The following is a 27,745-nucleotide window of genomic DNA, read 5'->3' as shown; positions in this document are numbered from 1 at the left end:
TTTTGTGGATTGAACAGCTGACCATAGTAAGAAAGCAAAACAAGTTGAATAACAACAAAATGTCAAATTTATTTCAGCGTTAACTGAACATACCCCACCATCAACAACTGTCAGATTCACAATAAAAGTCATCGTAACGCTTGACAATAGCAAAAGAGAAGAGGTCAAGAAAAGTGGATAATATCAATAGTAGATATTTATATAAAAAACAAAAAAAAAAGAGGAAAAACTGCGTCTTATTTTCTCAGCAAAAAAGGAAGACATCAATATACAATTACTCAAGTGAAATTGCAAGCGAAGCAACGAAATTAAAAGTGTCCAAGTAGTGTTATTGTGGTGGTGGTTTTGGTTTGGTGGTCACACAAAGAAGAAAATTGAATATCCAAAGCACACATAATACAAAATAAATTTACGCAAAATTTTGCATTTAGATTAAATTCATCGACGGCTATACGACATCAAAAAGATAAGGCAGCAAACAAAAACCGATCTAGTGAAAGAAGGAAATAAACGTAATCACCTTTTTGCGGCCCAATTATGAGTGTGGCTCGCCACATAGTTCTGCTATCGCAGTTACCGAAAGCTGGGGTCCATCATTGTTGGTTAAGAGGTAAGTAGTGGTGTAAGTAATAACAGAAGTAAAACAGCAGCTGTAGCCAGCCCCATTGACATGGGGAACAATTCAATTTCATAATCATACGATCGCTACGATCTGTGACGCTACTGCTTGATGGAAGCTGTAACATTTTGTTTTTGCTTGGGTTAATAAACTCTCCTCCAGTAAACCTGTCGCTGATCTATTTGTTTCGTTATTTTTCTTTGTACACAAAAATATCTCGATTATTCCCGAAAAAACAAAAACAAAACAAAAATGTGATGCCTTTGTTCTTGACCAAGTGCAGAAAATGTTTCAAGGCAAATGAGTGAGGATGTTTTGAGTATTCCACAAAAAATAAAAATTCGTCTCACTACTTAGACTATTGATTATTGCTTTTGATCAGAATTTTGATTTTCCACTCTAGATTTTCTTTTCCACCAAAAAACAACATAACGCTTGCACTTTGCCTGTTATCAAATCAAGGTCACCAATTGTCTAGCTACATAGAGGGCCATCATGTTTTTTTTTATTGTTTTCAATTAATCACTTAGTATTGATATTCCTGAGATTTATTTAATTTTAAGGTGGTTATTTGCCACAATTATTGTTTTGCTTTTTATTTTTATTGTTGTTGTGTGCTTTTGTAGTTTATGCTATAGTTTTTGGACAGCATATCTATATTGTGTACAGTTTGATGTTTTTGGGGAGTATTTTTTTAGACTTGTATTGCAAACTTTTATATATTCTAATGTTATGGGTGAGAGAAGCAAGTATAAGACGACGAATATTTTCAGTAGGCTTGAGTCTTTAAGGTAGGTAGGTCGAGGTCGAGTTTAGCCGCTAAAATAAAAAATAAATCACTAAAAAAGTATAAAATTATACTTCTATGACGCATATTTTCTAATAATTTGATGGGGAATAGCCAAAAGCAACTTTTAATTAATTTTATATTCTTTAAAATTGATTGTTAAAGAAAAGTAAACTTGTAAAAGTGTCGATTTTAGCGGCTAAACGTGAACTTATTACCCACCTTTAGACTTGGTCAGTTTAAAAATTCATCTCCCATATACTCAATAATTCGAATATTGATCTGGGTTTACTATATGACATTTATATCATATTACTAACATTTTACTGTAAATATTATATGCCATGAAACATGACATTATATGTCATGTTAAGAAATTACTTCTCATTCATTGATATACGGAAAATTTTCATAGTGAATATTGGACATAATAAACTAGCTTTACATGTAGAATATCAAACGGATTTTAAATGGCGCTATAAGTAACTCCGATATTTCTGAAAAAAAAAAAATACCTATGGACAAGGTTTCTTCGACCATAAATAGTTATATCCTCGCACTGGAAGTTATTATTGTAGATTGGAGTATCAGATGTGATAATCCCTATGTTGATGAGGATTTCGGTTAAAAGCTGCCGACCCAGTAAAACATCACTGATTTTGTCATCGCCTCTATTTTTATTTAAAGCTTATTTGCTGGCGTCACGGTATGGTCGCACTGGGCAAATATTTGACGGAAATCATAAAAAATATCTTTGTCACATTCAAACCAGCAAGCATTTTTAGCTCGTACTAGGGATCCACCGTGGTGCAATAGTTAGCAAGTCCGCCTTGCATACAAAAGGTCGTGAGTTCGATTCCTGCTTCGACCGCACACCAAAAAGTTTTTCAACGTTGGATTATGCCACCTCAGTAATGTTGAGTGTTTCAAAGCTTCTCTAAGTGGTTTCACTGCAATGTAGAACGTCGTTCGGACTCGGCTATAAAAAGGAGGTCCCTTTTCATTGAACTTAACATGGAATCGGTCAGCACTCAGTGATAAGAGAGAAGTTCACAGTGGTGTCACAATGGAATAAATAGTCTAAGTGAGCCTGTTACATCGGGCTGCCAACTAACCTAACCTAATCTAACCTAGCTCATACTACATCACAATAAGACTATTTTCCAAAACTGTCCAGATATTTCGAAAGTGCTCCTGGAAAAAAGTTTGACACTCGTTTTGGGCAAATATATGTCCAGTGCGACCATACCCTTAGTAGAGGATTTGCCTTACTCATTAACAGAAATGCAATCGTAGTACCGACTAGACTATTTCGACTATAAAGATAGTCCAGGGGGTACCACAGTTGTTTAAATTCTACCAAAAATTTTATATTTTTTACTATTTGGTAGATTAGTAGGATTTTAGAATTTTTATAGAAATAAAATGTTGACAAAATATTCTAAGAAATAAAATTTTGACAAAATTTTCTAAAGAAATAAAATTTTGATAACATTTTCTAAAGAAATAAAATTTTGACAAAATTTTCTAAAGAAATAAAATTTTGAAAAAAAATTTTATGCAAAATATTCTATAGAAACCAAATTATGACAAAATTTTCTATAAAAATAAAATTTTGACAGAATTTTCTATAGAAATAAAATTTTGACAAAATTTCCTATAGAAATAAAATTTTGACAATATTTTCTATAGAAATAAAATTTTGAAAAAAAATTTTATAGAAATAAAATTTTGAAAAAAATTTTCTATACAAAATATTCTATAGAAACCAAATTATGACAAAATTTTCTATAGAAATGAAATGTTGACAAAATTTTCTATAAAAATAAAATTTTGACAGAATTTTCTATAGAAATAAAATTTTAACAAAATTGGTGAATATCTTTAAAATTTCTAAGTTGCGTGTTTGGTCCAGCGTTGCCAATTTAGCTTTTTTCCCGCTAGATTTGGCTTTTTTTGAAGACGTTTAGCGGGGAAAAAAATGCATTTAGCTTTTAGCTTTTTTTCTGGCTTTTTTTCATGACCTTTTTAGCTATTTTTGGCTTTTTTTATTTTCGACATGTTTCTATTGAAATATGGATAAATCGGCGTTTTTATCTAAGCTTTGCTGCAAGTATAAGGGTTTCCACATATTTCAAAGCTCAGTTGAAACATTAATAATGAGTCCAGCCATTATGCGGGCATTTTTGTAGCAAATACACCTTGTTGTAAAGTTTTTTCATTATATACATAAAAGTTATCGTAAACTTTAAATCTACTATTACCATACAAATTTGTTAGATAAACTGTCAGTAAATTATTGGGAATATTATCATTTGACTCGTTTATCCTTTTTATGTTATTATAATATTCTAAAGTTATTACGATATTACTAAATTAAAATAGTAGATGTGAATAGCTTTGTGCGCTGAAAAAATATTGTCGTCTCCTTAAAATACGAACGCGAATTTTGGTTATAATAGCATTTGTGAATTTCTTTTATATAAACTGTTTTCCTTGTCCAAAAGACGACAAAGTCGTTTTGTCCTTATAATTAAGTGATTCAACTTAAAAATGGGTATGTTTTCATGAAATAAGGAAGAATTAATGAAATAGTCTTTAAATGTGAGGAGTTTTTGCATCTTAACCACAAACCAAAATAGCGTTCAAAATTAAAAGATGTTTTTCAACACTTTATTTTAAAAACATATATATACAATAATTTCTACTTGAAGTCGAGTCTGAATTTGGAAATTTAAGTTGGCGTTAGCACGTTTCTAAAGCACTTTGATAGCTCATGAAGAAAAGGAAAATATTTTTACTGGGAAATGTAAACTATAGGTATTTTCTACAATTTAAATAAAAGTAATGTATTTCGAATTTTTCACAATTTCAAATCCAAACTAAAATTTTATTTAAAAAAATGACAAATTATTTTTTTACCATATCCAAAGCATGCTTAGATCATTTAATATTTTAAAATAACAAGTAAATAAAATAGAGGTGTTGGGAAGGTAGCTCCCACAAAACGAAGGACTTCCAGTAAAAAATTTGTGATAGTAATCAAAATGTATCGAATACGCAAACAGAGCTAATATGCCTTAGATATTGTTACAGTCTCACAGAAGTGGAATTAAAATGAAAATAATATGCATTGTAAGTGAAATAAAGCCTTTAAGTTTGTTAAATTTCAATCAAAAATGTGACTTTTGATACAAAAAAATTTTTTTTTCTAGCTATTTTTTAGCATTTTTTAGCCTTTTTTAGCTATTTTTTTGGGCAAATCTAGCGGTTTTTGGTGAAACAATTCTGGCAACGCTGGTTTGGTCATACACTAAAATCCTTAAAATCTTTACAATTCGACACATTTACAATTCAAGGGATATTTACACACCCAAAAAATGGTCTCTAATAGGAGAGATCATAATATATACTATTGTAAATACTGAAAAAAATCTGAAATAAAATACAAATGTCTTTCGAAGAAAAAAAAAGAAAAAAACATTTCATACTAACCAAAAAATGTAATCGAGAACTTCAAAATAATTTTTTTTTTAAATTTCGTACATTTTTGCTACAATTTTATTCAAATTTTGGTAGATTGTTTTAGGCTCGAATGCCAACCGTGGGTACTACAAAGACGTTGACATATTGAGAATACCACTTGTTGTCGTATTTCCTTATATGTCTATTCTGTCTTTGTGTAATTCACGACTTATTGACCTATTGCTTTAGAAGAAGTCAAATAAGATATCTTTGTCTGATCCCAAATTCTGTCGGCAATGCTGTTGAGGGTGCTGCTTTTTTAGGACGGAGAATATCACAAAAATCACAAAGTCGGATGAATTCAAAATTGCTGTCAAAATAGTCCTGTAGAATGTTAGGCGTAAGTGTTGCTCGGTATTGTGATTCTATCTACTATTCTGCGTGCGTATTTCTGACGTCCATATGTGGTTAAAGAGGCGAATATCCTTAAATGTTTAGCAGTTAAACATCATGAGAGAAGAGCAGTATTCACCAGTATAAAGACGAGATGCAATTACTGTACAATCATAATATCTTTCAACCAGGAGTAAGTGCAACAGATAAATTGAGATAAAACGATTCCACGCCTCTCCTCGGCGTAGAATTTTTTGTTTCATGATTTCTCATCTCCTCTGGAATTCCCACATAGTTCTGTAGGCAAAAATATTAAGATAACTTAATTTATTCCATTCGTTTGTATAAATATCAGACACCTCTGTACGAAATGTCGCATTAATTTTTTCGAGAATTCTTCGTAAAAAATTCAACCAATATTGTTTGCAATATCTTCGTATTCGTAATTTAGCTCCATGTGGCTTCTGGCTTGTAAACCGTTTCGAGTTGAATAAGGTAAATAAAAATGAATGGCTTCGCTCATTGAAGGCTATTTCGAAAATTAACTTCAACAACGAGAATTGGAAAATTTTTGGCTAAGTGTATTGAGGTTAAGGAAGTACAAATACGACAAATTTTGAAATAGATTTATTTTTTAAGTTGTATATATAGATAACGGACCAGTTTCACCCTCAGACATTGTCCAGATTCCCAAGAATTGATAGTTTCTGTCCGATTTACGAGGGTTTAATACTTCGCATGTACCACCGGTTACCAAAAATTCTCCCAAAATAAACACCTATGAATACCATATCACATTATGATACCAGTGAACAGACCACAGCGTACTCATACAATTGATAAAACAGATCATTCAATAAAAACAATTAATTACACAAAGATAAATAAAACAAAAAATTGGGTTATATGGATGTAGGTTAAATTATGAATGTATTTCACACCAAATTATAGGTAGTATCGTTAGCTTTTATATCAAATTAGAAGGTCAATTTGGATTTACAATTCGGATTACAAAACAGGTAATCATATCTCAACGTTAAATGGTTGTTTATTATATACGGGATACGAAATGTCTCGATTACTCCATACAAACATTTAATTATGAAGAAAATCGTTTTAGATTATTAAGCGATTGGCCGGGACATGCTAACCATTGTACCTTGATGGATTTATGGCTCCATGGGTACCAACATATTTTTAAATCCTTACCATCGTGTAGGGTATTACTTAGCCTCCCTGTTGGTCTTGTGCATCTAATTCGTTTTTTATACCCTCCACCATAGGATGGGGGGTATATTAACTTTGTCATTCCGTTTGTAACACATCGAAATATTGCTCTAAGACCCCATAAAGTATATATATTCTGGGTCGTGGTGAAATTCTGAGTCGATCTGAGCATGTCCGTCCGTCCGTCTGTTGAAATCACGCTAACTTCCGAACGAAACAAGCTATCGACTTGAAACTTGGCACAAGTAGTTGTTATTGATGTAGGTCGGATGGTATTGAAAATGGGCCATATCGGTCCACTTTACGTATAGCCCCCATGTAAACGAACCCCCAAATTTGGCCTGCGAGGCCTCTAAGAGAAGCAAATTTCATCCGATCCGGCTGAAATTTGGTACATGGTGTTAGTATATGGTCTCTAATAACCATGCAAAAATTGGTCCACATCGGTCCATAATTATATATAGCCCCCATATAAACCGATCCCCCGATTTGGTTTGCGAGGCATCTAAGAGAAGCAAATTTCATCCGATATGGCTGAAATTGGGTACATGGTGTTAGTATATGGTCTCTAACAACCATGCAAAAATTGGTTAACATCGGTCCATAATTATATATAGCCCCCATATAAACCGATCCCCCGATTTGGTTTGCGAGGCATCTAAGAGAAGCAAATTTCATCCGATCCGGCTGAAATTTGGTACTTGGTTTTAGTATATGGTCTCTAACATCCATGCAAAAATTGGTCCACATCGGTCCATAATTATATATAGCCCCCATATAAACCGATCACCAGATTTGACCTCCGGAGCCTATTGGAAGACCAAAATTCATCTGATGCAGTTGAAATTTGGTACGTGGTGTTAATATATGGCCTCAAACTCCCATGCAAAAATTAGTCGGTATCGGTCCATAATTATATATAGACCCAATATATCCCCAGATTTGACCTCCAGAGCCCGTTGGAAGAGCAAAATTCTTCCCATTCGGTTGAAATTTGGTACGTGATATTAGTATATGGTATCCAACAACCATGCAGGAATTGGTTCATATTAGTCCAAAATTATATATAGTTCCCATATAAACCGATCCCCAGATTTGACCTCCGGTGCCTTTTGGGGAAGCAAAATTCATCCGATCTGCTCGAAATTTGGTACGTGGTGATAGTATATGATACCACAACCCAAGTAATTCGATTGTGGATGACAGTCTTTCGTAGAAGTTTCTACGCAATCCATGGTGGAGGGTACATAAGATTCGGCCTGGCCGAACTTACGGCCGTATATACTTGTTTCTATTCTATCATTAATCGGCAAATTCAATTTCCAATCTACTCTGCAAAACCAGTCTCCCTCCCAGTTCTCTAAGCTTAGAACAAACTAGTTTTTCCTTTTCGCTACCAACTATGATGTTGTGTTTTTTTGTTTGTTTTATACGCCGTGCCAGGCATGGTAGACATGAATGACCTTTCGTTATGGTTACTTGGCTTAGTTGATGACGGACTGTTGGTCAACATTTTATTTAAGTCAAGTTTAGTTATCTGTTGGACATGTATTTTTTGGGACGTGTTTCCCTCTACTCCCCTCGTAAAGTGTTTGTTGGCCACACAACTTCCTCGGTTATTTCCTCATTCTGTGCACATATTATGAAAACAAAAAAATAGCAAAACCAGCAAAAGCAACAAAACCAAATACAATAGACACCATAGACGTAGATGGTGTAGGAATAAGCTATGATGTGTTGAAAAGATAACAATTATGTTAACTTGATATTGTGGAGGGTTTAGATAGGTCTTTCCATGGTAATGCATTTTTATAACAATCCCAATAAAAAGTAGGAAGTAAAACTGAAAGTTTTCCGATCATGATATAAGAAGATTTAGTTAAAATTATTTTCTATAGAAAAATTTTGATTAAATTTCATTTTCTATAGAAAATTTAGTCAAAATTTTATTTTCTAAAGCAAATATAATTATATAGTAGATATTGTCAAAATTTTGTTTTCTATAGCAAATTTTGTCAACGTTTTCTTTTCTTTAGAAAATTTTGACACAATTTTATTTTCTATAGAAAATTCTGATATTTTTTTTTGTAGAAAATTTTGTCAAAATTTTATTTTCGATAGAAAATTTTGACAAAAATTTATTTTTGATAGAAAATTTTTGTCAAAATTCTATTTGCTATAGAAAATTTGTCTATTTTCTAAAGAAGATTTTGTCAAAGTTTTTCCATAGAAAATTTAGTTTTATTTTATTGTTTTCTATAGAAAATTTTGTCAAAATTTTATCTTGTATAGAAAATTTTGTCAATTTTGTTGTCTAAAGAGTATTTTCTCACAATTTTATTTTCTATAGGAATTTTTATCACAATTTTATTTCCTATAGAAAATTTTGTTAAAATGTTTTTTTTTTGCTATAGAAAATTTTGTAATTTTTTTTTATTTATTTGCTCGATTTTGTAATTTGAAGCCATGGGCCGATATAGGTTAAATTACAATAAAAACTACTCTAAAATATAGAATACAAAATTATATAAACATTATGACTTAAGACTAAAAATAATAATAATATTATGGGTAAAAATTATTTAAATAGGAAACAATAAATAAATATAAATTTATATGTAAAAAAAAGAAAAAACCGTACAATAATAAAAACAAAAAAAACAATAATAATAATAATTAAATCACATATTTTTGAATTAATATCAATATTACATGATAATCATATTATAGAAAATTTTCAAAATGTTTTTTTCTGTAGAAAATTTTGTCAAAATTTTCTATAGAAATTTTTTCCAATTTTCTTCTACAGAAAAATTTTCCAAAAATTTATTTTGTATAGAAAAACTTTCAACGTTTAATTTTCTATAGCATTTTTTTTCAAAATTATATTTGCTATAAAAAATTTTGTCAAAGTTTTATTTTCCATAGACAATTTTGTCAAGATTTTATTCTGTGTAGAATGTCAAAGTGTTATTCTCTATAGAAAATTTTGTTAAAAAAAGAAAAGAGATATGTTTGTACAAATTTATTTCGGCAAATACCGGCTATCATAATCCTTTTTTCAAGTGTGGTTCACTTTGGGTTTAGTAAACTGCCTGAATTTATTCCGATAATTGGTTGATAGTTTTGCTGCAAGTAGAGGATGCTGATGAGGAATGTGGTAATTCCGAAACGTGCGTCCATCCTAGCATCTTGCAATCTATAGGGCTTTGCCCAAATAAATTTGACAAACATTCTTTTCCTCTGTTGGTTAAGCTACACTTGTAGTTTAGTCAATGCATGGTTTTAAACTGAAATCAAAACCAATGAAATGATTGGAGAATAAACCAACAATGACAAAACAAAACGAATTTTATTTCTTAGAATAATTTTGAAAATTTGTTTCAAAATTTTATTTTCGATAAATGTTGTCAATATATTATTTTCTATAGAAAATTTTGTCTAGTTTGTTGTCTAAACTAGTCAATTTTTTTCTACAGAAAATTTTGTCAAAATTTTGTTTTCTATAGCAAATTTTTCCAACATTTTTTTCTATAGAAAAAATTTCCACAATTTTATTTTCTATAGAAAATTTTCCAACATTTAATTTTCTATAGCAATTTGTTTCAATATTGTGCTATGGAAATTTTGTCAAAATCTTTTTTATGGAGAATGTCAAATTTTTATTTATATTTTGTCAAGATATTATTCTGTATAGAAAATGCCAAAATTATGTTGTGCTATAGAAAATTTTGTCAAAATTTTATTTCCATAGAATAATTTTAGGAAAATTTTGTCAAAATTTGATTTTCTATACATTTTGTCAAAATTTTATTTTCCATAGAAAATTATGTCTAAATTTTTTTCTTATATTTCATGTTAGCCTGATACCGAAACAGGCAATTGACGTCCAAATGCATTATATCTAATTATACAATTATTTTTCGAGGTTTATGGACAGGTAGATTAAGGAACATGGTTAATAGAGCCATTGAAAAGAAAACGCCGGATACAAATCTATACACGCCTGGACTGTACATGTTTCGGTTCGGGCGAATGAACCTTTCCACAGCCTTTAGTATAGATCTGGCTGGGAGAGATAACTCAATTTTGGGCCCTTTATGCTAACTCCTTATAGAGAAAACATTTGGGAAATTTCCTCTTACAAATTGAATCATCTTTTCTCCCACTGTACATCATCTTTTCATATAACTTTTTTCTATAGAAAATTTGTAAAATTTTTTTCTATAGAAAATTTTGTTTTATTTTCTATAGAAAATTTTGTAAATTTAGTTATCAAAAAAAAACAAAATTTCTCACAATTTTATTTTCTATAGAAAATTTTGTCTAAATTTTTTTCTATAGAAAATTTTGTCTAAATTTTTTTCGTTGCAAATTTTGTCTACAGTTTTTTCTATAGAAAATTTTGTCAACATTTTTTCTATAGAAATTTTGTCAAATATTTTTCTATAGAAAATTTAGTCTAAATTTTTTTTCTATAGAAAATGTCTATTTTTTTTTACAGAAATCTATAGAAAATTTTGTCAAAATTTGTTTCTATAGAAAATTTTGTCAAAATTTGTTTCTATAGAAAATTTTGTCAAAATTTGTTTCTATAGAAAATTTTATCAAAATTTGTTTCTATAGAAAATTTTGTCAAAATTTGTTTCTATAGAAAATTTTTCCAATTTTTTTTTTTATAGAAACGTTTTCAAAAGTTTTATTTTCTATAGAAATTTTTTTCAAAATTTTTCCAATTTTTGTTTTCTGTAGACAAATTTTCCAAAATTTTCTTTTCTATAGAAATGTTTTTAGCATTTAATTTTCTACAGCAATTGTTTTAAAAATATATTTGCCATGGAAAAATTTGTCAACATTTTTTTTATAAAACATTTTGTCAAGATCATAGAAAATATCAAAATTTTGTTCTCTATAAAAAATTTTTTCAAAATTTTGTTCCCATAGAATAAATTTGAAAATTATTGTCAAAATTTTATTTTCAACAGAAAATTTTGTCAAATATTTTTTTCCATAGAATAAATTTGAAAATTTTTGTAATTTTTTGTAAATTTGTCAACATTTTATTTGCTATAGAAAATTTTGAAAATTTAAAAAAAAAGTTATTTTCTATTCAAAAAATTTGTTACAATTTTATTTTCTAGAGAAAAGTTTGCTAATATTTTATTTTCCATAGAAAATTTTGTGAAAATTGCATTTTCTATGGTTTTTTATGTTATTTTCTATAGAACATGTTTTTCAAAATTTTATTTTCTATAGTTTTATTTAAATTTTGTTTTCTATAGAAAAAATTTTTTTAATGTCATTTGTTACAGATTTTTGTTAATTTTTATTTTCTTTAAAAAAATTAAAATTTTTTTCTAATTAAATTTAATCTACTACTTCAAATTACAGGTCTCTATTGTCCCAACCACCATGCCCAATCAGGATGTTTGGCTGCTTTGACGGCACGATGCCTTCATGTTTCGGCTAATCCACGAATCGATATAACCTTAGCACATGCAGCTGGTGCTGGAAGTGGAGGCATTGGCACTGGAACTGGAGGAACTGTGGGCAGCGGTAGTAATTCATCCTCATCAGCATCCTCCGGCGGTACTTCCGGAGGCAGTGGGTCAAGTTCTGGAGAACCACCAAATGATAAAAATTTTCTGCAATGCCCGAAATGTGGAAGCCCCTGTACACAAGTTGAAACCTTTGTTAGCTCCACACGTTTTGTAAAATGTGCAAAGTGCAATCATTTCTTTGTGGTACTCTCAGAGGTCGATACAAAACGAAATATCAAAGAAGAAGCAAAAAATCAAAGGAAACCTCCACCTCCGCCACAAAAAATTATGCAATATCTGGATAAACATGTTGTGGGACAAGATTTTGCCAAAAAAGTACTATCGGTTGCTGTATACAATCATTATAAGCGGATACATCATAATCTTCCACAAGTTAGTCCACAACAACAACAGATGGCACCGAATAGTGCTATGATGAATGATCCTATGGGCACGAGAACGGATTTATTACATATAACCGGTATTGGTCATACCATTGCCACATCGGGTACAGAATTACCTCCTAAGCAGGCTCAAAGTTCATCGACACATCATCATAATCATGACTCAGGCTCAGAGATACTGGAAAAACAGAATCACGAAATTAAGTTAGAGAAAAGTAATATCATAATGCTGGGACCCACGGGATCCGGTAAGACTTTAATAGCTCAAACCATAGCGAAATGTTTGGATGTACCATTTGCCATTTGTGATTGTACAACATTGACGCAAGCCGGTTATGTGGGTGAAGATATCGAAAGTGTTATATCAAAGTTACTACAAGATGCCAATTATAAGTAAGGAAATGAAATTGGGGTTTCAAGGAATTTTCACTAATGATTTACATTTCCATTTTAGCGTTGAACGTGCTCAAACAGGCATTGTTTTCTTAGATGAAGTAGATAAAATTGGTGCTGTCCCTGGTATTCATCAACTACGGGATGTTGGTGGTGAAGGAGTCCAGCAGGGTATGTTGAAGATGTTGGAAGGTACAATTGTTAATGTTCCCGAAAGAAATTCACCGCGTAAATTAAGAGGTGAAACCGTACAAGTGGATACTACAAATATTCTATTTGTTGCCTCTGGAGCCTATACAGGTTTGGATCGCCTTATTGCAAGAAGGCTTAATGAAAAGGTCTGTTAAAAAATTTACAACATTGCCCACAAATAAGATTTTCATACTACATTTGTCTTTTTTTTTGAATTTTTTATTCTTTTTTATTTGGTGTATAAAGTATTTGGGTTTTGGTGCACCCACTTCGGGTTCCTCAGGTCGTCGTGCAGCTCAATCTGCAGCTAGTCCAATGGATGATGATCAAGAGGAACGTGATAGATGTTTGACTAAAGTACAAGCTCGTGATCTCGTCGAATTTGGTATGATACCGGTAGGTATAGAATCCTTTTGTAATGCGGCTTTATCATCATGGTTAATTCTGTTTTGTGTGTCTGCAGGAATTCGTTGGCCGTTTCCCCGTTATTGTGCCCTTCCATAGTCTTAATGTAGACATGCTGGTTCGCATTTTAACAGAACCCAAAAATGCTTTAATTCCTCAGTATAAAGCTTTAATTGGATTGGATCATGTCGATTTGACATTTACAGAAAATTCCATTAAAGCTATTGCCGCCTTGGCCATGGAACGGCAGACTGGAGCCAGAGGTTTACGTTCTATAATGGTAAGTAAAATGATGCTTAAAATTAGAATTAATTATAAATTAGTTACATGATAAAAAAATAATAATTTCGCCAGGAAGGAAAATATTTTGGCTGTTTTTGTAACGGTCTCTTTAGAGTGTTTCATTGTTCTAAAAGTGCGAGAGGGATGCGCATGAATCTAAAGTGAACATTTTTCTGAATTGACTTGGAAGTCTGTATGTAAAATTAGGCAGCAACCTCGCCGAAACGAAAGATATAAAGCCATGTATGTCCCATAGCAGTTGGTAACACTTCCAAATCATGTCAGTATGCCTTAACGGCTCGTCACTCTTTTTGACCATCATGTTTTGGCTGAGGCTTCAAGACTTCATTGTATAATGGCGATAATAGTGGCAGCCTTTTTCATCATTGCGGGTGTTGTTCAGTATCAATTCATTTTCGTTTTAGAGTTTCAGAAAACTAATGTCCCACTGCTGTTGCCATTGGCACAGCCATGTAGCTAGTGTGACTGTACTCCCGGAGGAAAAGGAATCAAACACCTCTTGTGTGAGTGTCCTGCATTTTGTGTGAGGCGTAAGCCAATTTTAGGGGCACATAGCTTTAGATTACTGGCGGACCTGGAAAACATTAACTTAAGCAGTCTGCTAATGTTTTTGGAACAATCTGGTTGGTTCACAAGAAGGAAATAATCGAGAAGGTTCAGCGGTTAAAACTAGAAGTGCTCTATATGTAATAGGTACTTTTAGTTAATGTGGTATCACAATGGACTGAATAGTCTAAGTGAGCCTGAAACTTAATCGGGCTACCACTTTAGCCTAACCTAACCTAACCATACTACCGCAGCGATTGTAGGTCGCTACAGTCCGGTGGTGAGAACACGGTTGCCACAGTTGGTAGAATTCTACCAAAAATGGTACATTTTTTATCGTTTTTCTATAGAAATAAAATGTTGACAATATTTTCTATAGAAATAAAATTTTGACAAAATTTTCTATAGAACTAAAATTTTGACAGAATTTTCTATAGAAATAATATTTTGACAAAATTTTCTATAAAAATAATATTTTGACAAAATTTTCTATAGAAATAAAATTTTGACAAAATATTCTATAGAAATAAAATTTTGAAAAAATTTTCTATAGAAATAAAATTTTGACAAAATTTTCTATAGAAATATAATTTTGACAAAATTTTCTATAGAAATAAAATTTTGACAAAATTTTCTATAGAAATAAAATTTTGAAAAAATTTTCTATAGAAATAAAATTTTGACAAAATTTTCTATAGATATAAAATTTTGACAACATTTTCTATAGAAATAAAATTTTGAACAAGTTTTCTATGGAAAAAAATTTTTGAGAAAATTTTCTATAGAAATAAAATTTTGACAAAATTTTCTATAGAAGTAATATTTTGACAAAATTTTCTATAGAAATAATATTTTGACAAAATTTTCTATAGAAATAAAATTTTGACAAAATTTTCTATAGAAATAAAATTTTGACAAAATTTTCTATAGAAATAAAATATTGACTAAATTTTCTACAGAAATAAAACTTTGACAAAATTCTCTACAGAAATAAAATGTTGACAAAATTTTCTATAGAAACCAAAATTTTCTATAGAAATAAAATTGTGACAAAATTTTCTATAGAAATCAAAATTTTTGACAAACTTTTCTATAGAAATAAAATGTATACGCCCAAAAAATAGGAGAGATCATTGTATACAATATTGCAAATATTGAAATAAACTAAAATAAAATAATAAATAATTTCTTAAAAAAAGAAAACAAAAAAACAAAAAACATTTTGAGAATACGACTTGGTCGAATGCTTATATTACACGCCAACGCCAAAAAGTCCTCAAAGATTCTTTCTCCATCCAGAGGTGATTTGGGCAGTGGGGTACTGCCCAACTCACTTTCGCTTAGAGATGTCATTTAGTTTTGCCAAAGTTCATAAATGATGTCCAATTGACGTCAATTGCTATACCATAGTATACCATAGCGATTTTGTTAAATGAATTTCGAGTGTTCTCGCCCAAAGGACTTTTGCCTCAGACCGGTTTATAAGTGGTGCAATTGAACGTACTCAAAATTTCGAGCGTGTATAGTTAGGGTATATATTTTGTTTTTATATACGTGACTTTTACGCTAATTGAAAAAAAATATTTTCGGTACTCCCAAATACTCATATCAAAACTTGATAAATTTAAATGTTCTTTAAACCTTCATTTAGAATTCTTTCTCATTCAACTTGTATGTTTTATATATTTCAGGAACAACTTTTGCTCGATCCCATGTTTGAAGTTCCTGGTTCAGACATAAAGACTGTTCACATAACATCGTCCTGTGTTAGGGGCCAAGCCCCACCCACCTATATACGTAAGGAGGAAAATGCCAGTACCGACAATGATGACAGCGAAGATAGTGAAACCACAAAGGTTCGCGCAACACAATAGGTTTTAAGACAAATCCATAATTGGTCCCCTGTTCCCAGAGTTTCTTGCAAAAACACACAGATTTTTTCTTTCCACACACACACACCCACATACAGGAACTTTTGGTTTTTCTTCCTACTTAGTAGAATACAAGAAAGTTTACATTGTCGTGACATTTCAAATCAGCGTGTATTTATAAAATTGAATCATTTTAACTATGTACCAATCAATCTACCTTATACATAATCTAAAATTTTTTTTGTTATAAACACCCCAAGCGTATATCTTTACTCTTGAAAACCAATTTTAATTTGATTGTATATCAACTATTGAAAAATTAAACAGAGGCATTTTCCAAGAAAAAAAAAACGAAAAAGAGGGACCTGGACACAATCTCTATAATGTCTATATGTCCCTCTCCTCGCCCCCTCTCTCCTTAGGAAATAGGCAATTGTGAGAAACCTAACGTTAATACTTTTAGATAATACGATAAAACTATATACATATAATTATAAAATTTTGTTAGCAAAAGAGAAAAAAAAAACATCAGTATAAAAAAACAACATTTAGTTTTCACCCTTAAAAAAACGAATAAAAAATTAAAAATCGAAAACAAAGTTATTTCTTTTTAAATTATCTATCAAAGGATTATAAATAATATATTTTAAAATGTGTATTTTTTAGTTGTAGGTTTAATAAAAATTGATAAATAAATTCAAGTATCACTAAGTGAGGTCACAGTGTTTATCAATTGTGCGCTAGGAGCCGCAATGGCGATTTACCAATGGAAGTCTTGTAAGAGTTGTGAAGATCGCATGAAAACTGCCTCCATCTAAACGGTCTCAAGATCCTGCAATGAAACTGCAAAGGGCTGACAAGGGAGATTACTGAAATTACAGTTATTTCACTGCTAGAAATTTTAGGATATCTGCCACCAAATCCTGAGCCAGACTATTCACTACACGGACGGCAGAAGTACACAGGCAGTTGAATGTAAGAGTCGTAAATAAATCGGGGTCACATTCGATAGCGTTTTTAAGTCTTCTATCCATGCCACTGCAATTTGTAATATGCTCCGTGATAGAAATACGGATCTCAAGTCGCTTATCGTCAGCACATGGGGTACGGAACCTTGTTGACACCTCAAACAAGCAACATGCACTGGAATAACATACAGTCCTTTCAGAATGCTGTCCACAGAACTGCAACAGGTTGTTTCCGCAGTACAACCCCTGGATCATCTTTATGCGGAGACCAATGCGTAGACACGCCTAGATGTTGTCAAAGTAGTAGCACCTGGGTTGCTTACGCAGTAGCCATCCAACTCACCATCTTGCGAATAGGCAACCTCCACCCACGAATGTAAGAGATGATCTCTCGAAATCCAGCGTCACAAAGGAAAGTCTCTAGATCAGGCAGCATAGCAGACAGGTCTGAGCAGGATTCATGAGAATACTGTAGCTGAAGTGGGGAGAACCTACAAGACTTATTCTGTTCTCGGAGCTCGACCACCACCCTTAGCACCAGAGCAAAACGACCTCCCCCGGCAGACCCGGGTAGTTTTGGTCTAACTAAGATCAGGCAAATGCAGCCGCCTCAATTTCAATCTATCAGTGATTGATGGCAGCGTTGATGACGTGTGTCCCATCTGTAACCAAGGATCACATGACACTCCTCATGTGGCGAGTAGGTTTGTCGACTCACCACAAGATCACTCTGTACACATCCCATCCTTGTGGTAGAGTTACTCGATCTGTACACAAGCTGAAGTACCTAAGCGCAACAACAAGAAAATGGCGAATTGCTCATGGAATTCTTGTAGGAGTTGCGAAGATCGCAAGAAAGCGGCCTCAAGATCCTTCAATAAACTTGCAACGGGCTGACAAGGAAGGTAACTGAAATTACAGATTATATAGAAAACAATTAAATTACCAATGGAAGACCTGTAGGAGTTTCGAAGATTGTAAGAATGCGGCCCCCATCCATACGGTCTCAAGATCCCGTAATTAAACGCAACGGGCTGACAAGGAAGATTACTGAATTTACAGATTATATCGAAAGCAATTGAATTATCATCGCTGCGCTCCAATAGATTCAACTCTCCAGACGGAATTGTCTGTGCCCTAATCTGTCCCTGGACATTATCCTTCAATATCCATGATTCTGTGAAATAAAGTACTCTTCCATTGACCACGATCGAACCCACTAAGAGAGTGAAAATCTCACAAATCTGTACCTTAGACAGTACAAGTAGAGAAACGCGATTGGGGATTAGCCTTTATCGTCAATGATTCTGTGAAATAAAGCACTCTTCCATTCTCCACGACCAACACCACTTAGAGATTCGGGGGATAACTGTCTCGATTGAGGAATCTGATATATGGGCATTAAACGCCCACATCCTTCCGATACCGTTTTCCCAGGTAGGCAAATTATAAATGAGGAGCACATGACGCGCATAACGACGATCTCAGATGTCACCATGGTCAGATCAGACAACGTGGCATCTAGACATGTCATGAAATCACAACATCTCCCGATCACGGAACTGTCTCTACAGAGCTACAATATTCTGTCCATAGGAAAACATAGATAAGAACGCGGTTGGGTGAATAGCCTTCATTGTCCATGATTCCTTGAAATAAAGGACCCTTCCATTGACCACGACCGATAACACTTAGCGATTCACTTAACTTTAGTGCCGGCTGAAGAAGGTTTGGTTAGGTTATAGAGAATGAAACCAGCTTGTAGCAAAAATGTCTGGTTCCCACGTAGACAATGTTGATCCATTGTGTTTCCTCATAGTTGTTTTCTTTCATCTTCTTCAATCATTCAAGTTTCCAGATGAGTTCCCAAGAAAGAGCTTTCTACGTTTTCCATCCCGAGGCCTTGATGAAGCAAGTATATCCTTCAGCTTGCAGTTCCGTACATCCCTTATATCCTGAATGAAAAAGGAGACCAGTATCTTGTTTTTTCTAAAGGATAATGCTGGGCACTGGCACAGAAGTCTTCTGTTGCCTCTGGGTCCAGACACCATCTACAAATATCGTCAGTCATTAAGCCAATCCTTACCATGTGTGTTTCCAATTGTGTTGTGTCCTGTTATGATGCCTATCATTGGTCTCAATTCATCTCTATGTGTCGCCATCAGTAAATCAGTGTTCTTACGGCTCTTGTCGTTCCATGTCAGTTTGGTTTGCTAGCAGTTCGCAGAGGATGTCCAACGTCTTTTTGACATTGGTCCTGTAAGTTTATAAAGATAGCGGAGGAAAGACATCTGTACCGATGTTATCGCTCCTGAATATCGGCCTCATCAACAGTAGATCCGCAGCTTTCGCAATGGTAAATACTTCCGCCTGAAAGATGCTGATTTCCTAAGGCCTTTATTGCTGCCTGGCTTTCGATGAAGAAGCTGATACCGCTCCTGAATATCGGTCTCATCTACAGTAGTTCCGCAGCTTTCGCAATGGCAAATACCTCCGCCTGAAAGATGCTGCATGTGTTGTCCATTCCATAAGACCCCCTGATTCCTAGGTCCTCGCAGTAGATACCACTGCCCGTGCCTTCAGTCATTTTCTATCCGTCCGTATAAATGTTCGGAGATCTGAAGAAGCATACGCTTAGTCTATACTTGGGATAATCAATCTTAGCATGCCCTCATATACATGCGGAGTCACCATAAAGAATCTTCAGAGATATTTTTACAAGAGTGCATTAAAGATATAGGAAATCCTGTATGAATTGCGAAGACCACAAGAAAGTGGTCCCCATCTAGAAGGTCTCAAAGTCCTTCAAAGGAACGACAATTGGAAAGTCACAAGGAAGAAGACTGTAATTGCATTGAAAAAGAATTCTCAACTCTGCGCTCCAGTAGACTCAACTCTCCAGTCGGAAATGACTGTCCAGATCCTACAATTCTGTCTTAGAACCGAACAAAAAAAGCAACGCTGCTCAGTGAATAGTCTTCATTGCCCATGATTATGTGAGATAAAGGGCCTCGCCATTGATCACGGCCAACCCCACATAGAGATTGAGGGTATAACTGTGACGATTGGGAAAGTCTGATACATGCGTATTAAACACTAGTATCCCCCCGATTCGGTCTACCAGATTGGCAATCTGGTTCTCAGTGTTAGGATGTAATTCCAAGAAAGAATCAGGTTGATTCCACAGACTACTAAGCTATAAATGAAGATCACCCGAAACGCATAACGGTGTCCTAACTCTCCAATCGTTACCATGGTGAGCTCTGTTTTCGAGGTTCTGACAACGTGGTAAATTGACGTTGTCATCTAGCAACATAGCGAGTAAAATATGAATTTCAGCAGGTTGGAATCCCTACATACGTCCCAATTTTCCACTTGGCCCTAAAGATACCAAATACGAGGGATAAGATCCGAACGATTCTAAGATCCTTGGTCTAACCAAAGGAGACAAGCTGCACATAAGCGATAAACGTTGCGGAAGCATTTGGAGGTGGTTTTGATCGACAATTCTGAATCCTTAAAGCCGCAAAGGAAAGACAACATGTGCATTTCATTTGGGGCAAACTCCGAAGGATGACACCCGCTATAAGAATACTTTCTGCAGACAATATATCAAGCAAATCCAGACTGCATATCATACAGGTAGAAGTTAAAGGCGTTAGTTCCTCTGTGTTAGTGTACTCATACCAGACAGTCCCTCTACGGTCGTAATCCATGGTCTTTGGTAATCTGGTTAAAACCGTCTGGCTATGATGATGTTGAAGAAAATTATCCAGAGGTTTCCACATCCAACCCTACAGTTTTTGAAGTGCTTTTTAGGTAACACGAGGATTTTGTAGCCAAAAAAATTGGAAGCAGAAAGGTTAGGTGGCAGCCCGATGTGTTTGGCTCACTTAGACTATTCAGTCCATTGTGATACCACATTGGTGAACTTCTCTCTTATCACTGAGTGCTGCCCGATTCCATGTTAAGCTCAATGACAAGGGACCTCCTTTTTATAGCCGAGTCCGAACGGCGTTCCACATTCCAGTGAAAATGTCACCAGCATTACTGAGGTGGGATAATCCACCGCTGAAAAACTTTTTGGTGTTCGGTCGAAGAAGCAATCGAACCCACGACCTTGTGTATGCAAGGCGGGCATGCTAACCATTGCACCACGGTGGCTCCCAAGCAGAAAGAAGATCCTGAAGGCATTGGTTGGTAAAGGTGTGAAGACGATTCAAAAGATCTACGAGTCGTTTGGTGGTATCCTCATGGACTACTCTAGTCACGTTTTGGCTGCCAGTAATGGATCAGCCCAATTGAGAACTATCCAGGCGGCACAATATATTGCACTGTCATTCTAAGGCACCGGAACATCCATCAGCTTAAGTTTAAAATGCTCTCGGCAAGTGAGAACTGTAAACTCCGGATACAATTCAAGTGAAATAAACCAATCAAACTATGTCATCTCAACGTGGGTACGGCTTCATAACGAGCCAAAATCATCTACTTCGATTTCACCTAATCGGGGACAGAATGTAGAGGATATTGAGAGTGTCGCATTCGGCCGCGGTTAATTCTCCATGGATACTGGGTAGGCGTTTGTTTAGAGAGTTTCGATCAATGGTGTTCCAGATACGATCAGTTATATCTCTATTACTTCACCGATGGTTGGATAAATCTTCAGAGCGTACAAAAGATTCAAGCTAACTACCAATGGGACTACTGAAATAACGATATCCCCAGATAAAATGGCATGTAGATATAGTCATAAAATCAGAACACCTCTCGATCACGCTATAGGTCCATATATGTTACTGTCATTCCCGAGAGAAGAACGTTTGTTATCTTTGGTATAGCGGCAGCCCAATATTTCGGGCTCACTTGGACTATTCAGTGAGAGGCTATGGTGGATGTACCTTTGAGAACCCTCTGAAAAGAATATCTAAGTGTAGTGTCTAGGACCGATATTGGTGCGTACATATGTACATACATTTTCATGCAAATCGATATTGTTTTATTCTGTCATAAATGTGATGTCAGGGTGAAATAATACGTTTGGATATAAAAATGAATACATTGTTTTTGGGGCTATGTATTTAAATTTTTTTCAAGTGATTATAACTTAATTTCTGTATTGCATGTGTATGTGCTAAGATTCAATGTTTTTTGTTATAAATCAAAATACCTCAACAAAATTTCTATTGTTTTTTTGTTTGAAAAACAAATTTCATGTTTTTAGCTAAATGTCATACTTTTACCTGCAAAGTGAACCCATATACAGTCTGTGGATAACATATTAGTACGGTCCTGCGTTTGGTAGTGTAGTACAAGGAAGCTTAGTTCATGCAATAACGCTAACGCTATTCCAAAACATGGACCGATACACTTCATATTCGGCCCATACCTAAAATACCTGTAGATTTCCAATTTAAGGCAAATCAGATAAAAATTGTGGTGTCTAGATGCTTACAAAACCAAATCAGGGTGCCTGTTCGAGAATTTTCGTTCGCCTCGAGATGAACGAAACGTCAAAATCACTCGTTGATATCTCCAGAAGTAGAGTCTGTCGAATCGCAATTGTTTTGGTGTTCGATAGCCAATCATAAAGGATGAGTTCATGGTAAAGGTCGAGGTTTAGGTTAGGTTATAGAGGATGACACCAAATCCGTAGAAAGGAAAAAATGGTGTCCACTTAGACCATGTTGGTCCATTGTGATTCATCATATTTGTTTCTTTCCTCTTCGTCATCTATATTCCATTGCCAGGGTCCCAGAACGCAAGGGAGATGTGCCTTGCGTTCTTGGAAAATAAAACGATTCTCTAGGTCTTCCATCCAGAAGCCTTGAGAAAAGCGAGTATATCCTTTAAATTACAGCCACGTACCTCAGTAATATCCTGAAAGAAAAAGGAACCCAGAATCTTGTTTCTTCTAGAAGATAATGCCGGACACTGTCACAGAAAGTGGTAAGAGTCTTCTGTATCTTCCGGGTCATGGTACCATCTACAAATATCATCGGCCATTAAGCCAATCCTTACCATGTGCTTCCCAAGTGGGTTGTATCCTGTTATGATGCCTACTGACGTCTTCAAATCCTCTCTATTCGTCGCCATTAGAAAGCCTGAGTTTCTACTACTCTTGTCGTTCCGTATCAGTTTGGTCTGCTTGCAACCCACCGAGGAAGTCCATCGGTCCTTCCACAAATCATTGTATTTGACGTTAACCCTGTAAGTATATAAAGACAGCGGGGGAAAACCGTCCGTGATAATGTTATCCATGCCACGTGCACCTTCCTTAGACAGCACATCAGCCTCCTCATTGCCCCTTATAATGTCCAGGTACCCAGCATAGAGTTAGGTAAGGTGGCAGCCAGATGTATCCGGCTCACTTAGACTATTCAGTCCATTGTGATACCACATTGGTGAACTTCTCTCTTATCAGTGAGTGCTGCCCGATTACATGTTACGCTCAATGACAAGGGACCTCCTTTTTATAGCCGAGTCCGAACGGCGTTCCACATTGCAGTGAAAGCACTTAGAGAAGCATTTTAACACTCAGAAATGTCACCAGCATTACTGAGGTGGGATAATCCACCGCTGAAAATTTTTTTGGTGTTCGGTCGAAGCAGGAATCGAACTCACGACCTTGTGTATGCAAGGCGGGCATGCTAACCATTGCACCACGGTGGCTCCCATAGAGCATAGAATTATATTATACTGTTCTGTACGGCAGCAGCTAACTTCCTTGGAAGTTATGTTCGTATTATCCAAGGACTATTATCCAAGGACTGCCTAACTGTCGATGAAAAAGCAGATATCACTTCTGAATATCGGCCTCATCAACAGGAGCTCCGCAGCTTTGGCAATAGCTAATACCTCCGCCTGAAAAATGCTGCATGCGTTGTCCATTCCATATGACTCCCTGATTCCTAGCTCCCTGCAGTATATATCACTGCCCATGCCTTCCGGCATTTTCGATCCGTCCATATAAATGTTCAGATCTCCAAAAAGTATACGCATTTCCTCCCAGTCGTCTATACTTGGGATAAACAATCTTAGCTTGCCCTCATATACGCACCGAGTCGCCATATAGTCCATCGCATAGGTGGCCCAAATGAAGCCACAAGTTCCGTATACATATGTTACAAGCCGTGTTTCCAAGTAAGTTCAAGCTCTTCAGTCTCATGAGTATCACCTCGGCTGTCTTTCTGATATGCAGATCAAGTGGGCAAATTCCCATGAAAACCAGTTTATCTTGCTGAATTTCTGTATATGGTTCCGATGTTTCGTAATGGTCCACCAGACGTGGCAGCCATAGGCAGCTACTGGTCTTATAACCGCTGTAAAAAGCCAGTGGAATAGGGATGAATTCATCCCCCAGCGTTCCCCGGCCAGTTTTTGGCACGTAAAGGGTGATACGGTCAAAATTTGGTCAATATAAACTTGACGTATTTCTTTCAATTTTGCATTTAAAAAACCTGAACACCCCTCATTTTGAAGGTGTGTGTGTGTAGAATGTTGTTCCTATTTTGATTTTGGAATTCACTCTTCAGTTGTCAAAATGCCGTCCAAGCAAGAAGAGCAGCGTATCAAAATTTTGCTCGCGCATCGCGAAAATCCCAGCTACTCGCACGAAAAGCTGGCAAAATCGCTAAAAGTTGCCAAATCAACCGTTACAAATGTAATTAAAGTGTTTGGGGAACGTTTGTCGACAGCCAGGAAGTCTGGATCGGGGGGAAATCGAAAACCGGAAGCCGCTGAGACGACAAAGAGAGTTACCGGTAGTTTCAAGCGAAACCCTAACCTCTCTCTCCGAGATACCGCAAATAAGCTGGGTGTATTGTCTACAACCGTGCATCGAGCCGGACTATCGACTTACAAGAAGGTAGTGACTCCAAATCGCGATGATAAACAAAATACGACGGCCAAAGCGCGATCCCGGGACAGGAGTTTTATACGGCAAAAGGAAGGGGAAATGCTGCAGATATTTTCAAGCACATAAAACTGCCAAAGTTCGCAAAGAAATATCTGGTTGGGCAAGCCATCTGTACATGTGGCTTGAAAAGCAGCATTTTCATAGCTTCCGGGACTGTCAACCAAGAAATTTACGTGAAAGAGTGTTTGAATAAACGTCTGCTGCCTTTCCTGAAGAAACACGGTTGTTCCGTACTGTTTTGCCGGATTTGGCATCTTGCCATTACGGTAAAAAGGCCATGGAGTGGTACGCCGCCAACAGCGTGCAGGAGGTTCCCAAGGACAAGAACCCTCCCAACACGCCAGAGCTCCGCCCAATTGAGAAATACTGGGCTATTGTCAAGCGGAACCTAAAGAAGACAAAAAAACTGCTAAGGACGAGCAGCAGTTAAAGGCAAACTGGCTTTCTGCGGCGAAGAAGGTGGACAAGGTGGCTGTACAAAATCTGATGGCAGGTGTCAAGCGTGAGGCCCGGGAATTCGGATTTGGAAAAGCGAAAGCCTAACTGAATATTTTTCCTGAATTTTATACTAATTGAACTTGAAAAAGAAATTTAATTTGATTTGTTAAATAAACGATTTCACCGATTTACACGCGTTTTCCCTTGACCAAATTTTGACCGTATCACCCTTTATGCAAGGCGGGCATGCTAACCATTGCACAACGGTGGCCGTCAGTGTATGTTCCCTGTTTGCCATAGATATCTCAATATGATGCACTACATAGTGTAGCGCCGAATCCACAGATTTACTCTTAATGTGATTTACCCTGTTGTGGTTATCCAAAATTCTTTCTAATGTCTTTAGCGAGAAGGACGTCAAGCTAATAGGTCTGAAGTCCTTAGCCGTTCCTTGCACTATTCTGCCTGCCTTTGGGATGAAGATCACCTCAACTCTTTGCTAAGCCTTGGGGATATACCCATACCTCAAAGAAGCCGAGAATAATTCAATATAAGAGTCACATAAGAGGTCGAAGGATTCCTGCAACATTCTGGGGTAGATTCGGTCCATCCCTGGAGATTTGTAGGGAACAAAACTATTCAGTGCCCATCTGATGCTATCCCTGGTGACAATTCAAGGCCGAGGTTTAGTAGCCACATATATATCTAAAATCATTTTATGTTCACTCTCGGGACGATTTTGCATTTTGATGAAAAGGCAGTAAAATTTGAACCGATATAGAAATTTGACTTGCTTGTAGAAAAAAGGAACTTATGGCAAACATTCAAAACGATAGGTCCATTATTGAAGGCTGTATAATTATTACAACAGACCTACAAACGGACATTGTTACACCGTCTTGAGAATAAGAGTTTCTTGATGTTATGTTCTTTCGGTGTTCGATTCGAGTGTATGTCAATTGTTTTGAACTATTGGCAAAAATGTCTTAAGTTATTTAGACACGATAAATAATAATAGCAACACGTTGAACAACCGGCCCTTATTCGTTTAAATATATTTGTTCGTTTGCTACAATAAACAGCTGTGATCAGCTGAGTTTTTGTATGTCAGCTGATTTTGGCCTATAAATTTACATAAATCTAGATCAAGTCTTTACTCAATGGCCATAGACTGTATATTTGCTACTCATGTGCATAGACACGAAATACAAAAACAAAAAAAAAACACAAACACGATTAGGCGACAACAACAAATACGCAAACGCAATACAAAAGAATTATAAATAAAAAAAAAAACAAATCCACTTCCACCGGGCGAATGCCAAATGAAATGAAAATGTAAATGAGCAACAATAACAATGCAAACAACAGCAACAACGAAAAACGCAGACTCACTTGACTCGCGCCAAACGCAGCGCCGCAAGTGGGAGAACAAGAAACATACAAACGCAAACACATACTAAGAAAAAATACCGTTTATTTAAAATGGACTAAGTCATTTTTGCGTGACTTCCGATAAACTACAATCAAATGAAAAAGAATGAAAATTAAAATATTAATGATTTTATAATTAAATCGATTCTCTATTCACCTAATAAAGAGATAGTACATTTTAATTGTCTCTCCTGCAATGTTATGATTGTTGACCTATACTACTCTTCAATCATTGCATTGACATGTAAGCCGCATTTAGAACACAATCGACGCGCCAACAATAACATCATAGACAAGACAAATTATAATCAACCAAAATAAATATGAACAAGATTGGAAAGACCAACAAAGCCCCCCAACTACTCTATTAAGTGGCATTCTAAAGTACCCACTCTCTATGGGCAGGCAGCAGCACTGTGTCTATAGTCTCTACAAAAATAAAACATTATCGACAATTGTGATTATCGTACCGAACTGAATGTGAATGAATGTAGCAGAGATACGACATCAGTTGTATGACGGATACGTCATATACAGATCGTTGGCGAACCGTTCGATATATTTGATGTCAAGAAGGGCAGTGGGAACTACTGTTAAATCACAGTGTATCGACAGGTATTCAGAAGCTCATGAATTCAGTGAGATCAGTATAGGGAGTTAGGTTAGGAAATATAGAAATAAAAGTTTGGCAACATTTTCTATAGAAATAAAGTTTTGACAACATTTTCTATAGAAATAAAATTTTGACAAAATTTTCTATAGAAATAAAATTTTGACAAAATTTTCTATAGAAATAAAATTTTGACAAAATTTTCTATAGAAATAAAAAAATTTCTATAGAA

General features: G+C 35.1%; 1 protein-coding gene across 1 annotated transcript; it reads left to right on the top strand.

Moving 5' to 3' along the window:
- Positions 1 to 111: 111 nt before the first annotated feature.
- On the top strand, positions 112 to 16,744 carry ClpX (Caseinolytic protease chaperone subunit). Its single transcript, XM_075289945.1, has 6 exons — positions 112 to 610; positions 11,883 to 12,828; positions 12,890 to 13,166; positions 13,267 to 13,416; positions 13,484 to 13,705; positions 15,966 to 16,744. Exons 1-6 carry the CDS (start codon positions 538 to 540, stop codon positions 16,146 to 16,148), a joined length of 1,851 nt encoding a protein of 616 aa, XP_075146060.1. The 5' UTR covers positions 112 to 537; the 3' UTR covers positions 16,149 to 16,744.
- The last annotated feature ends 11,001 nt before the right edge of the window (positions 16,745 to 27,745 follow it).

Source organism: Haematobia irritans, chromosome 1 (assembly GCF_050003625.1).
Source record: "Haematobia irritans isolate KBUSLIRL chromosome 1, ASM5000362v1, whole genome shotgun sequence".
NCBI lineage: Eukaryota > Metazoa > Arthropoda > Insecta > Diptera > Muscidae > Haematobia > Haematobia irritans.
Note: the sequence above shows the minus strand (reverse complement) of the source record. Positions and strands in the feature narration are given on the sequence as shown.